The following is a 15,319-nucleotide window of genomic DNA, read 5'->3' on the forward strand; positions in this document are numbered from 1 at the left end:
AATCACGCCTCTCCAGGTTTCACTGTCGTTGCCAACGTGAGCGTTGAAGTCTCCCAGTAGGACAAGGGAATCACCCGGGGGAGCACTTTCCAGTACTCCCTCGAGCGTTCCCAAAAAGGGTGGGTACTCTGAACTGCTGTTTGGTGCATAAGCACAAACAACAGTCAGGACCCGTCCCCCCACCCGAAGGCGGAGGGAGGCTACCCTTTCGTCCACCGGGTTAAACTCCAACGTACAGGCTTTGAGTCGGGGGGAAACAAGAATTGCCACCCCAGCCCGTCGCCTCTCACTGCCGGCAACGCCAGAGTGGAAGAGGGTCCAATCCCTCTCGAGAGAAGTGGTTCCAGAGCCCTTGCTGTGCGTCGAAGTGAGTCCGACTATATCCAGCCGGAATTTCTCGACTTCGCGCACTAGCTCAGGCTCTTTCCCCCCCAGTGACGTGACGTTCCACGTCCCAAGAGCTAGCTTCTGTAGCCGAGGATCGGACCGCCAAGTGCCCTGCCTTCGGCTGTCGCCCAGCTCACAATGCACCCGACCTCTATGGCCCCTGCTATGGGTGGTGAGCCCATTGGAGGGGTGACCCACGTTGCCTCTTCGGGCTGTGCCCGGCCGGGCCCCATGGGAACAGGCCCGGCCACCAGGCGCTCGCCATCGTGCCCCACCTCCGGGCCTGGCTCCAGAGGGGGGCCCCGGTGACCCGCGTCCGGGCGAGGGAAATCTGGGTCCATGATGTTTCTTCTTCATATAGGTCTTCGAGCTGCTCTTTGTCTGATCCCTCACCTAGAACCTGTTTGCCTTGGGAAACCCTACCAGGGGGCTTTATGCCCCCGGACAACATAGCTCCTAGGATCATTGGGACACGCAAACTCCTCTACCACGATAAGGTTGCAGCTCAGAGAGGAGTGATTGATAGATTGATACTTTTATTATTAGATTGCACAGTACAGTACATATTCCGTACAATTGACCACTAAAGGGTAACACCCCAATAAGTTTTTCAACTTGTTTAAGTCGGGGTCCACGTTAATCAATTCATGGTACAAATATATATACTATCAGCATAATACAGTCATCACACAGGTTAATCATCAGAGTATATACGAGCGAGGAGAAAAACCAGGAAAACGTAAATGTTGCCTGTAGCCAACATTGACCCAGCAACTACTGCTGGGTGACAGGAAACTATAAAGGAGTGATTAACCAAAACACACAATCACCGATTCTGTTCATACTTTTCAATCAAAATGGGCAGAATTTCTAGGCACAGTCAAGGCATTGAGGGGTTCTGGTTTGTTGGCCGCGGAATTAGGTCTCTGCTTTTTGCAGATGATGTGGTCCTGATGGCTTCATCTGGCCAGGATCTTCAGCTCTCACTGGATCGGTTCGCAGCCGAGTGTGAAGCGACCGGAATGAGAATCAGCACCTCCAAGTCCGAGTCCATGGTTCTCTCCCGGAAAAGGGTGGAGTGCCATCTCCGGGTTGGGGAGGAGACCCTGCCCCAAGTGGAGGAGTTCAAGTACCTAGGAGTCTTGTTCATGAGTGAGGGAAGAGTGGATCGTGAGATCGACAGGCGGATCGGTGCGGCGTCTTCAGAAATGCGGACGTTGTACCGATCCATTGTGGTGAAGATGGAGCTGAGCCGGAAGGCAAAGCTCTCAATTTACCGGGCGATCTACGTTCCCTTCCTCACCTATGGTCATGAGCTTTGGGTCATGACCGAAAGGATAAGATCACGGGTACAAGCGATTTGGGTCTCTCCCTTAGAGATAGGGTGAGAAGCTCTGCCATCCGGGAGGAACTCAAAGTAAAGCCGCTTCTCCTCCACATCGAGAGGAGCCAGATGAGGTGGTTCGGGCATCTGGTCAGGATGCCACCCGAACGCCTCCCTAGGGAGGTGTTTAGGGCACGTCCAACCGGTAGGAGGCCACGGGGAAGACCCAGGACACATTGGGAAGACTATGTCTCCCGGCTGGCCTGGGAACGCCTCGGGACCCCCCGGGAAGAGCTAGACGAAGTGGCTGGGGAGAGGGAAGTATGGGCTTCCCTGCTTAGGCTGCTGCCCCCGCGACCCGACCTTGGATAAGCGGAAGAAGATGGATGGATGGATATTAAAAACATGGTTTTATTGCCCGTTTAGTGGTGCAGTGTTGACAGCACATGCAGGATATGAGACTGATTAAAATGTCCAACCTTCCATCAAGGAACACAGTTAAACGTGGATGTGAGTGAACGTTGTGACGCTATCGATATCTGATGTTAGTCTATCGATATTGTATCCTAACTCTTGCGGGATAACGATGTAATTTGGATATACGTTTTGAGATAAACTGCCTCTTTTCGTAGAGTGTGTTAAAATAATCATTACCTCTTGGCGGAGGTAAAGAGAAAAAGGACTTGCATGTTCACTCGTTGGCTTGGAGGAGGTCAGTTTCATTGCACAAAGGCGGAGCCAAACCGGGGCTGGTCCGCGGGTGTCGTGCTCTCACTACCACAATCTCTTCCTAGGCCCGTTACTTGTTGGACATTGACTTTTAGAGAGAGAGAAGCGAGGACCATTTTGCTGGCCACACCCATGTCGGAATGACCAGGCTCCGCCCTAGGGCAAAGCAGGACTCTCTGACCCACTCCCCCCTTCCCACCGGCCTCCATTGCTGCCTGCTTCACAGAGCCGGTCCCGACACGACGTGTTGCACTGCATGAGACCGAGCACAGCAGTCGCACGGCCTTCCAACTGGTCAGGTGCATGACATGATAAGAGATAGCAGCCACTCAACACGCCACAGTACGGGGAGGTTGTGCATCACTCCTGTTGTCGTATTTCTTCTTGTCCCATTCTTGTGTTAGTGAGCGCCCTTGCTGCTGCTGCTGCTGCTGTGATTGTTTTTCATGTCTCTCCCTCTTGTGTAGATTGTCAGCTTTCTCCTCACAACTGGTAATGACACACGTCTTTGTGCCGTGAACTGTACAGTCCAGTCGCCTGCGAGAAACCAACAGCGTATGTTTGTATTCACAGACCTCACAACAGCTCCATAAATACAACCAGCCTCACACCAGATTAAAAGTGGAACCTCCAAGGCCGGAATTTGCCAAAGCATATCTCGTCAAAGGACCTCAACCCCACCCTTTTTCTTTGGCTTTTGTGGGAGGGTTTAATTTTGGGATGTCACCCCCAGTGGTGGGTAGTAACGCGCCACATTTACTCCGTTTGTCAGAGTTAGTTTGTGACGAACCCGAAGATGCAGAGAAGGAGGCAGGCATAGAGTAAGGTAAACATGATTTGATAAAACAGTAACACAAAATTAAACAAAAGGGGTACAACAAAAAGCGTGCACGAGGCGGATAACAAACTAAGAGAGCTAGCATGGGAGCTAGAATACAAAAGGAGCTTAGCATGGAAGCTAGCAAAAACAAAAGGGCCTAGCGTGGAAGGTAGCGGGTAGCGAGCAGGAAAACAGAAGTCGTTACGTGTAGTACAAAGACAAATTGAAAGCAGGGAACAAAAGACAGTAAGCTACAAACTGCTACGGAAATATAGCTTACCGCTACGCTGCAATGGCACGACACGAAACGACAGGAGCGACAATACAGAAGTGACAATAATCCAGCACAGGCTGGAGGACAAAAGCAGGTAAAAATAGGAATCGGGCTGATTGACACCAGGTGTAGCCAGGTGCCAATCAGCCGCAGCTGAGGGGACTCAGCACTCAGGGAGACAAACAGGAAACTGAACCAAAATAAGACAGGAACTAAAGACAGAAAATACTACACACAGAGGAAAAACTAAAACACAAACGAACTGTCAGGGGCAAGCCTGACACCGTTACATCTACTTGAGTAACTTTTGGGATAAATTGTACTTCTAAGAGTAGTTTTAATGCAACATACTTTTTTACCTTAACTTGAGTATATTTATAGAGAAGGAACGCTACTTTTACTCCGCTCCATTCATCTACATTCAGCTCGCTACTCGCTACTGATTTTTATCGATCCGTTAATGCACGCTTTGTTTGTTTTGTCAGACAGACTTCAAAGTAGCATCTATCACATGCCTGCGTTTCACCAATCAAATGCAGTCACTGGTGACGTTTGACTCCGTTTCACCAATCAAACAGAGCCAGGCGGTCACATGATTAACTGCACTTTTTTTAAAAATAAACCTTTATTTATAAATGTCAACATTTACAAACAGTTGAAAATAATAATCAAAGTAAGTACAAAACCGTATAAAAAACGTACAAAACAGCACCAGGGGGTCGTAAATTCAAAAAACTTATAATATAAAACAAAGTGCAAAGCCATAGGCTCACTCAATCTCAGTAAATAACTTAAATTTGGAACACAGCATCATCGTTTTCACAGCTTTTTGGGTGTTAGAGGTAGAGAGTGTTTTAATGTAGAGTTCTAAATCTTTTTTAAAGGCACAAAAAGCAGGTCGGGTATTGAGAGACTTACATTTATGAATATAAAACTTAGCCAATAGTATAATGAGGTTGCAAAGGTAAAATTCATTTTCAAATTTTTTTTCAATACAGTGTAAAAACAAATATATATTATTTAATATATATTATTGTTTTAGTTGCTTAGGAGATATTCCTGGCTCTGAATTTGTTCATTGCTATTTTTATGTTTTTGTGCATTACTTGTTGCCGTCATCATTAAACAAACATGTTACTCATCACTTACTCAGTACTTGAGCAGCTTTTTCACAAGATACTTTTTACTTTTACTCAAGTAAATATTTGGGTGACTACTCCTTACTTTTACTTGAGTAATACATCTCTAAAGTAACAGTACTCTTACTTGAGTACAATTTCTGGCTACTCTACCCACCTCTGGTCACCACTGAGGGCAGGATCTTAGTGACAGCTAAGAGAAAACTTATGAGGAAGTATATACACTTTTTGTAGACATTTGCGCGTTGTCGAGGTCGGTGTGATCCCGGGAAGAAGACAAGTAAGCCAAATGTCACAGAAAGACGGACCCAAAGCAGTAGGAGGAAGCAAAATAAGAGCGCTACACTGCAAAAATTTAAATCTAAGTAAAATTAAATATCTCAAATAAGGCTGATATTTGCTTATTTTCTGTCTGATAAGATCATTCTTCTCACTAAGCAGATTTTATGTTGGAGTGTTTTCCTTGTTTTAAGTGTTTTGGTCCTGTATGATCTCAGTAAGATATTACAGCTTGTTGCTGAGATGTGATGACCTATATTGAGTAAAACATGCTTGAAACTAGAATATCAAGTGTTGCAAAGCTGTGTCATCAACACTCACATGTATAAAACTACTTTCCTAAAGTACCGTAAAGATTTCTTACTTCAAGCATAAAAAAAAAATCCTGATGCCTAGCGCATATGATGTCAAGATAATGGCACTAGCATTTACTTCATTTAAGAATATTCTTCAATATATTGAGCAAAAGATCTCATTTTGTTTTTTCTACCAAGAAAAGTGCACTTGTTATTAGTGAGAATATACTTATTTTAAGCTATTTTTGAGTTCATTGAGGTTAGCTAATTTTACTTGTTTTGGAAAGTCTTGACAAGCCAAATTTTCTTGTTCTATTGGCAGATAATGTTGCTTAGTTCAGATATAATACCCCAAATTTTAGTAATTTATTTTCTTATTTTTGAACATTGACATTTTGCAGTGTGTGAGGCACGAGCGCTAACCACTGATGGATATATTCACTGTAACAAGTGTCCCTCCAAGGGCAGCCGTGATGGCGATGTGGCTTTCAATTTAAACGAGTTTGATACCCCTGCTTTTAGACCAGAACTGGAAAATATTTTGACTCGGGGGGGCCACATTGAGAGAAAAAATGTGTCTGCAAAAAACACTGTAAAAACTGAAATCTAATTAAGATTAAATATCTTAAATATCTCAAATAAGTTTGATATTTGCTTATTTTCTGTCTGATAAGATAATTATTCTCACTAAGCAGACGTTCTTGTTTTATTGGCAGATAATTGTGCTTAGTTCAAGTAAAATACCCCCAATTTTTTTTTTCTTGTTTATGAACATTGACTTTTTGCAGTGGAGATAGGAAGAAACACAGGAAACCTAACAAAATAGTCCAAAATAGTGGTTTAAAACTTCTAAAGGCTTAGTGGCAAAACTCGTGGACAGCACCTTTTAGCTCTTATTTCCAAAATTGTGTACACTACTAAATTGGGGTCTTATGGCCGCTTATGTGGACACTTATACTGCCATCTGGTGGTGTCAGAATGGAATTGGGGGTAAAAAAGTGTAAAAATAAGAAATACACCTTTGTTACTTATGGACTAAGTACATCATATTAATAGATGATTCTTAGTTTTTATTCTAATTAGGGCCAATAAGGCCAAATAGCAAAGATAAATTAAAAAAAAGCATGTAAACAAATAGCTTGGGCCTTAAGAGGTCTGACAGCTGGCCTGCACTTACTGATGCTGACATTTGACATCAGATTTACTTGAATAATAATGACAAAAAAGTATGTAGAGGACAAGTTAACATATTCCGTTGCCTTTAGCCTTTCCCAACACAAAAAAAGTCCAAATAAGTCAGGGTGTGATGTGACAGGTGGTGACAGTACACCTACTTTGAGACAAGAGCTATAGTGATGCATGCTTGGTTATGCTTTAAAGTCATATCCAACAATTGTGACAACGACTTTTTACTGTCAACCAAGTTTTGTTCTTTAATTTTATATATAAAATAAAGTGCAAAGCCAGAGGCTCACTCAATCTCAGTAAATCAGGTCGGGTATTGAGAAACTTACATTTATGAATATAAAACTTGGCCAATAGTATAATGAGGTTGCAAAGGTAAAATTAATTTTCCATTTTTTTTTCAATACAGTGTAAAACCAAATATATATTATTTAATATATATTATTGTTTTAGTTTAATATATATTATTGTTTTAGTTGCTTATTTTCTGTCTGATAAGATAAATATTCTCACTAAGCAGACGTTCTTGTTCTATTGGCAGATAATTGTGCTTAGTTCAAGTAAAATACCCCCAATTTTTTTTTTTCTCAATACCCGACCTGCTTTTTGTGCCTTTTAAAAAAGATTTAGAACTCCACATTAAAACACTCTCTACATCTAACACCCAAAAAGATGTGAAAACGATGATGCTGTGTTCCAAATTTAAGTTATTTACTGAGATTGAGTGAACCTATGGCTTTGCACTTTATTTTATATATAAAATTAAAGAACAAAACATGGTTGACAGTAAAATGTTGTTGTCGCAATTGTTGGATATGACTTTAAAGAATAAGCAAGCATGCATCACTATAGCTCTTGTCTCAAAGTAGGTGCACTGTCACCTCCTGTCACATATATTATATATTATTGTTTTATAATATATATTATTGTTTTAGTTTAATATATATTATTGTTTTAGTTGCTTATTTTCTGTCTGATAAGACAAATATTCTCACTAAGCAGATGTTCTTGTTCGATTGGCAGATAATTGTGCTTAGTTCAAGTAAAATACCCCCAATTTTTTTTTTTTTCTTGTTTATGAACACGGACCTTTTGCAGTGTGGATAGGAAGAAACACAAAAACACAGGAAACCTAACAAAATAGTCCAAAATAGTGGTTTAAATTTGTGGTTTGAATTTCAACGCAAAAAATATGCCTTGGCTGAAAAAAGGTTGAAAAACACAGATTTATTGTCCAAAACAACTAAGATGGTTTGTGAATGCAAACACACCTGTTGACATCTGGCCAACATGGACCCTCATTCTTTCCCTCAGCAATTTGAAACCAAGTTCACTATTTTTACTTTGACAACTAAATACTTTATAAAACGTTCCTTTGAGACTGAGAGGAGAGAAGCCGTGCGTCCATGTTGCGCCGTCGCTCTTTGTGGCCGCGACAAACTCTAACAGCTGTTTTTGTGTTTTGTGTCCCCTGGTAAGAAATGTGAAGAAACGGCGGTACGACCCCAACGCCTCAGCCATTTAAACCTGCAGGGGAAGATGCCAACCACAAGATGGACTTCTTCAAGGCTCCCTTTGTTGGCTGCCAGACAGCTGGACTGCACTTACTGCTGCTGACCTTTGGCATTAGATTTACTTGAATAATAATGACAACGACAAAAAAAATCTATATAGTGGACATTTTAACAAATTCCATTGTAGTGACTTTAGACGCGCAGCCTTTTAGCCTTTCACATCACGCATAAGCCAACCTCCGCCGCAAGCTGATCTCTGGAATGACAGAGATCCTCTAGCACAGGGGTGTCAAACCTACGGCCCGAGGGTCGGATCAAGCCCACCAACAGGTTTTATCCGGCCCGCGATTACGTTTGCCAAGTATGAAAATTAACCTGAAATGTTTGAATGAATGGGCTTCACGGTGGCAGAGGGGTTAGTGCGTCTGCCTCACAATACAACGGTCCTGCAGTCTTGGGTTCAATCCCAGGCTCGGGATCTTTCTGTGTGGAGTTTGCATGTTCTCCCCGTGACTGCGTGGGTTCCCTCCGGGTACTCCGGCTTCCTCCCACCTTCAAAGACATGCACCTGGGGATAGGCCCCTCCCACCTTCAAAGACATGCACCTGGAGATAGGCCCCTCCCACCTCCAAAGACATGCACCTGGGGATAGGTTGATTGGCAACACTAAATGGTCCCTAGTGTGTGAATGTTGTCTGTCTATCTGTGTTGGCCCTGTGATGAGGTGGCGACTTGTCCAGGGTGTACCCCGCCTTCTGCCCGATTGTAGCTGAGATAGGCGCCAGCGACCCCAAAAGGGAATAAGCGGTAGGAAATGGATGGATGGATGTTTGAATGAAAGAAACTGCTGTTCTAAATGCGTCCACTGGATGTCTCAATAGCACACGGAAAAATCAACGCAAGAGGGGCTATTTTGATATTTTTTATTTTAAAAAACAATTCCTGTATAAAAAATATAAATATAGGCATCCACTCCGGCTTAATCCCTGTCAACCAGAAAGGGTTTTGGTCAAAAAAATATTAAAAATGTGTCATTATTCAGTATTATTATTTTTATTATTATTCGTTTTCTTTGACAAAAAGAGCATACAACCTAAATCTTTAATAACATTCTATTGACAGATAGACCTAATGTTGATCTAGACATTTAAACCTTGAATAATAATTAAACAATAATACTGAATAATGACACATTTTTTTTTTAATATTTTTTGGACCAAAACCCTTTAGGGCAGTGGTCCCCAACCTTTTTGTATCCGCGGACTGGTCAACGCTTAATAATTTTTCCCGGGGGGGGGCGGGGCGTCCTTTTTTTTCTTTTCTTCTTTGTCATGAAAAAGGGAGTTTTTTGTGGTTGGTGCACTATTTGTACGTGTATATTGTGTTTTTTATGTTGATTTAATAAAAAAAGAAAAACGTTTTTTTTTTTAATTAATTTATTTTTTTTATAAAAAATTCTTCTACGGCCCGGTGGTTGGGGACCACTGCTTTAGGGTACCCTGGATCAAGCCTGAGTGGAGGCCCAAATGTATATTTTTGTATATATATTGTATTGGTTTTTAACATGCTTTGATTTTTCAGTGTGCGGCCCTCAGTGGAAAAAGTTCGGAAAAAATATTGCAATATAACAGAAACAGAAAGAATATGACATTATCACATAATAATAAATAACGACATATAAAGCTAGAATACTATTAACCGCAACAGGTAATTATAAAAAAAATTACGATTTGTACAATTTCAATATGTGCCTGTTCTATTTTTAAACAAAGAAAACAATCTGAAATTGTCTTCATTTTTAAGTTATCGTGCCGTGATTTAACCATTCCGGCCCACTTGGGAGTAGATTTTTCTCCATGTGGCCCCGAGAGTTAAAGTGAGTTTGACACCCCTGCTCTACCGTTTTTTGGTTTTTTTTTGGAATTCGTGCCGGTCTCACACCCGACACGATTTTACACGCTCATAAAGTGCTTCTTTCTGGTCCTCCGGCATGAAGAGCTCCTCTCCTCGGGGTTCTGCATGGCTACGTAAGCTAGGAATATACAGCGAAACAAAAACAAAAAAACAAGAAAGGGAAGCATCTTTTGTGAAAAACAACTGCATGTGAGGCGGCCACTCGATGAATTGTAAATATGATAAGGATTTCAGGTTTGTAATGATTTCCTTCATGTGGTTTTTTTTAGGGTTTTTTTTTACCTTCAGCATGTTTTATAGAAGGGGTCACCAACGCGGTGCCCGCGGGCACCAGGTCGCCCGTAAGGACCAGATGAGTCGCCCGCTGGCCTGTTCTAAAAATAGCTCAAATAGCAGCACTTACCAGTGAGCTGCCTCTATTTTTTAAATTGTATTTATTTACTAGCAAGCTGGTCTCACTTTGCTCCACATTTTTAATTCTAAGAGAGACAAAACTCAAATAGAATTAGAAAAAAACAAGAGAATATTTTATAGACTTGGTCTTCAAAAATAAATTAATTTATTGTTTTACTTTGCTTCTTATAACTTTCAGAAAGACAATTTTAGAGAAAAAATACAACCTTAAACATGATTTTAGGATTTTTAAACACATATACCTTTTTACCTTTTAAATTCCTTCCTCTTCTTTCCTGACAATTTAAATCAATGTTCAAGTAAATTATTTTATTTTTATTGTAAAGAATAATAAATACATTTTAATTTAATTCTTCATTTTATTTCCTGTTTTTTTTTACGAATATTTGTGAAATATTTCTTCAAACTTATGATTAAAATTCCCAAAAAATATTCTGGCAAATCTAGAAAATCTGTAGAATCAAATTTAAATATTATTTCAAAGTCTTTTGAATTTCTTTTAAAATTTTTGTTCTGGAAAATCTAGAAGAAATAATGATTTGTCTTTGTTAGAAATATAGCTTGGTCCAATTTGTTATATATTCTAACAAAGTGCAGATTGGATTTTAACCTATTTAAAACATGTCATCAAAATTCTAAAATTAATCCTAATCAGGAAAAATTACTAATGATGTTCCATAAATTATTTTTTAAATTTGTTCAAAAAGATTCAAATCAGCTAGTTTTTCTCTTCTTTTTTTCAGCTGAATTTTGAATTTTAAAGAGTCGAAAATGAAGATGAACCATGTTTCAAAATGTAATTTAAATTTTTTCGTGTTTTCTCCTCTTTTAAACGGTTCAATTAAGTATTTTTTTCATCGTTTATTCTTTACAAAAAACCTTCCGTGGAAGGAAAAAAAATGTACAACGGAATGACAGACAGAAATACCTTCTTTTTTTTAATATATATATATATATTTATCTGTTTCTATGTATATTTATTGTGAGAAATCATTAAGATGATCAGTGTTTACACAAACTTAAATATTATTAATAATAACATAAATTGAGCAAATTGGCTATTTCTGGCAATTTATTGAAGTGTGTATCAAACTGGTAGCCCTTGGCATTAATCAGTACCCAAGAAGTAGCTCTTGCTTTCCAAAAGGTTGGTGACCCCTGTTTTTTACCTTAGCATGTTTTATAGCAAGCTATTGGAACACCTTTGTTATGATTTGGGGCACAAAATGTAACCTTCAGAGCCTGGCTGCGTGAACGAGCGAGACGGAGTCCAATAAGCGCCCCTCCCCCTCCTCGCGGCAGTATTTTCCAGCGTGACTCAAAAAGCCAAAGAACCTAATCACCATGAACATATGGATGTTGCACACGGAGCACTTTGCCCTCTGTCTGCCTCGCGTCGTCCGACAGGCGACCAACCAGGGCTCACCCGTCCACACGCACCACGTCAGGCTTCCGGCCTTTTTACGCTCATCGACTCCTGCATGCAATCACTACTGTATCCTGGGCTTATTATCATTCTATATAGGAGTCCCCCAGAAGCTCTAAGAAAAAATATGTTACAAAAAGATAGGTGCATGTCGACAAGGAAAACATTTAACTTTTATTTACTATGCAAAGAGAGATATTGCACAAGTGTATGGGTAATAATGGAGTCATTGTTTCTACTCGCGCGGTCCTTCGTCTTCTTTCCTTTCGCTTGAACTGGAGTCATGCCAGCCCTAAGTAAGCAACGGAAAACACCTCTTTACATTTGTGGAAGTCGTGTGTGTGTGTGTGTGTGTGTGTGTGTGTGTGTGTTAGGGCTGGGCGATATCGCCTTTTTTTAATATCGCAATATTTTTAGGCCATATCGCGATAAACGATATATATTTCGATATTTTGCCTTGATGCATATAATCACAGCAGTATGATGATTCTATGTGTCCACATTAAAACATTCTTCTTCATACTGCATTCATATATTCTACTTTTAAAGTCCTACTGAAATGAGATGTTCTTATTTAAACGGGGATAGCAGCTCCATTCTATGTGTCATACTTCATCATTTCGCCATATTGCCATATTTTTGCTGAAAGGATTTAGTAGAGAACATCCACGATAAAGTTTGCAACTTTTGGTCGCTAACAGAAAAGCCCTGCCTTTACCGGAAGTCACAGACGATGACGTCACATGTTGATGTTTCCTCACATCTTCACATTGTTTTTAATGGGAGCCTCCAACAAAAAGAGCTATTCGGACCGAGAAAACGACAATTTCCCCATTAATTTGAGCGAGGATGAAAGATTCGTGTTTGAGGATATTGAAAGCCATAGACTAGAAAAATAAAAATCAAGTTAAAAAAAAAATTGCATTGGGACGAATTCTGATGTTTTTAAGACACATTTACTAGGATAATTCTGGGAAATCCCTTATCTTTCTATTGTGTTGCTAGTGTTTTAGTGAGTTTAATATTACCTGATAGTCGGAGGGGTGTGTTGACGCGCAGTGTCTCAAGGAAGTCGACGCCAGCTGTATGGACGGCACAAACTCAGCTGATCTCCGTTAAGTGGCGACTTTTTACCACAATTTTCTCACTGAAAACTGCTAGTTGACATTTGGTCGGGATCCATGCTCGCTTGACCTCTGTGATCCATAGTAAAGCTTCACCTTCGGGAATTTTAAACAAGGAATCACCGTGTGTTTGTGTGGCTAAAGGCTAAAGCTTCCCACCTACATCTTTCTTCTTTGACGTCTCCATTATTAATTGAACAAATTGCAAAAGATTCAGCAACACAGATGTCCAAAATACTGTGTAATTATGCGGTTAAAGCAGACGACTTTTAGCTGTGTGTGTGTGCAGCGCTAATATTTCCTAACAGTCCGTGACGTCACGCGTACATGTCATCATTCCGCGACGTTTTCAACAAGAAACTCCCGGGAAATTTAAAATTGCAATTAAGTAAACTAAAGCGGCCGTATTGGCATGTGTTGCAATGTTAATATTTCATCATTGATATATAAACTATCAGACTGCGTGGTCGCTAGTAGTGGCTTTCAGTAGGACTTAAAGTTTTCATGCAGAGAGGGAAATCACAACTAAGTCAATTGACCAAAAGTGTATTTATTAAAGTTATTAAGCAATGGCACAAAGATTCAAGTCATTTCCAAAACTAAAAGCGCATGATTGTCAGAGACATTTGAAGTGTCAAATAAAAATGAGCTGCATAATAGGAAGTCAAATAGTATTCGTCCTTCACTATGTGGTTTGTTATGAAATTATCTTCATTCTCTAGCAGGTGACTTTTCAAATGATGCTACATATTAGCAGTAATGCTACTTTTTATAGCAACGCTTTTGCCCCCCCACACTTGACAAATTACGCTTGTCTGTTCGACATATTCCAGCTTGAAGCCGAACCACCGCCAGACCATGGAAACCCTGCTGTTATTCTTGGGAATTAAGTCTTCCATCGTTTGTTACCAGGTCCGAATCATCTTTCTCTCGTACGGCTACGTTAGCAGCTAACGTAGCCCAGTCCGCTACCTCTCTGCTCTGCGAGGGCGTATACGCATGTGACAGTATGAGGTGACGTATGACATGACAGTATGTGACGTATGGGGTGACAGTATGTGACGTATGTAAAAATGTGCGCCTGCTTGTCTGTGAGGAGAGACAAGAAAGAGTGAGAAGAGCCTGTAGTGTAATGCCCGCAGCTAAAAGCAACTGCGTGAGAACATATACCCGAATATCACGATATAGTCATTTTCTATATCGCACAGAGACAAACCCGCGATATATCGCCCAGCCCTAGTGTGTGTGTGTGAGGGTGGCGTTTTTCCTCCCACAGTCCCACTAAATGGTGCCTGTACATACCGAGGCCTGACCTGTTTCTTCATGCAGGGTTTATTCTTGTTTCCTCTCAAGACGGTGGCGGGCGTGTTCCAGGTGCGTGTCCCCGTCGCCCTCCATCTTTCTCGTGGTCCGCTGTCCTCTCACCGCATCATGTACACGCCCAACTGGTGAATAAACTTCTGACAAGTTTTACCTCTCCTTCTCTCTGCATCTTTCTCTCCGCCCGACACCCCCCGTCTCTTTGGCGTCGGGAGGAGTTCTACTCTGAATTGGCAGGAATAGGTCTCTGCTTTTTGCAGGTGATGTGGTCCCGATGGCTTCATCTGGCCAGGGTCTTCAGCTCTCACTGGATCGGTTCGCAGCCGAGTGTGATGCGACTGGGATGATTCTGGTCAGGTTCAAACACTGATGACATCTATTAATCAGACAAGAAGCAAGGAACCAAGCAGACACAGAGTTAAATTAGATTAGATCAGGGGTAGGGTACCCATGGCTCGGGAGCCAGATGTGGCCCTTTTGATGACTGCATCTGGCAGGTAAATTTGAGCTGACTCTGCTTAACACGATAAGTAATGAATAATTCCACTTTTAATCAGTTTTAAAAATGATGTTCAAAATATAAAACATCCTCGTGCATTTTTAATCCATCCATCCGTTTTCTACCGCACCTGTTCAAGAAGTTGCGTTGATGGTAAGAAGTTATTTATTTATTATTGGTTAGTGTGGGGCTTGTCCTCCTGGGGGTTCTTCAGACCACCAAGAACCGACATGAGAGCCTGTTTCAGGGTTACAGTATTGTTTCCTTTTTCAATAAGTCTCTCAGTTGCTTTCCATCAATTGTCTTTTTCTCTTTCGTTCTCGCTCGCGCTCTGGCTCCAGCACCAACCCCGTCTCTCCTCTTGGCTGCTGCTTATAACATAGCGACAGGTGATTAGATAACAAGGCCCAGGTGGGCCGTTTACGCACCTGTCGCTGATTTCGAGGCCGGTCCTGGCAACACCCTGCTTCGCTGCAGGCCCGCAAGCCACGCCCCCTCCACAGTTAGCTTCAGAATAACAATGTTATTACAAAGAATAAGAGACCTATTATACTCTAGAAATGTTGGGCTTACTTAAAAATGCACGCGTTTAGTTGTGTTTAGTGTTAAAAATATATTTTACGGCTCTTACAGAAATACATTTTAAAATATTTGGCTTCTTGGCTCTCTCGGCCA

General features: G+C 41.1%; 1 protein-coding gene across 6 annotated transcripts in view; it reads left to right on the forward strand.

Annotated features, from left to right (window-relative positions):
• LOC133538488 (disintegrin and metalloproteinase domain-containing protein 23) overlaps positions 1–12,221 on the forward strand; it is a 125,524-nt gene extending 113,303 nt beyond the window's left edge. For 5 of the 6 annotated variants that reach the window (XM_061880154.1, XM_061880156.1, XM_061880151.1 and 2 more), the window contains one exon: positions 7,913–12,221. In XM_061880154.1, the coding sequence (XP_061736138.1) occupies positions 7,913–7,958 (46 nt within the window). In that variant the 3' untranslated portion in view covers positions 7,959–12,221. The remainder of the gene's footprint in view (positions 1–7,912) is intronic. The other variant, XM_061880157.1, reaches the window with a different exon arrangement.
• The last annotated feature ends 3,098 nt before the right edge of the window (positions 12,222–15,319 follow it).

Source organism: Nerophis ophidion, linkage group LG19 (genome assembly GCF_033978795.1).
Source record: "Nerophis ophidion isolate RoL-2023_Sa linkage group LG19, RoL_Noph_v1.0, whole genome shotgun sequence".
NCBI lineage: Eukaryota > Metazoa > Chordata > Actinopteri > Syngnathiformes > Syngnathidae > Nerophis > Nerophis ophidion.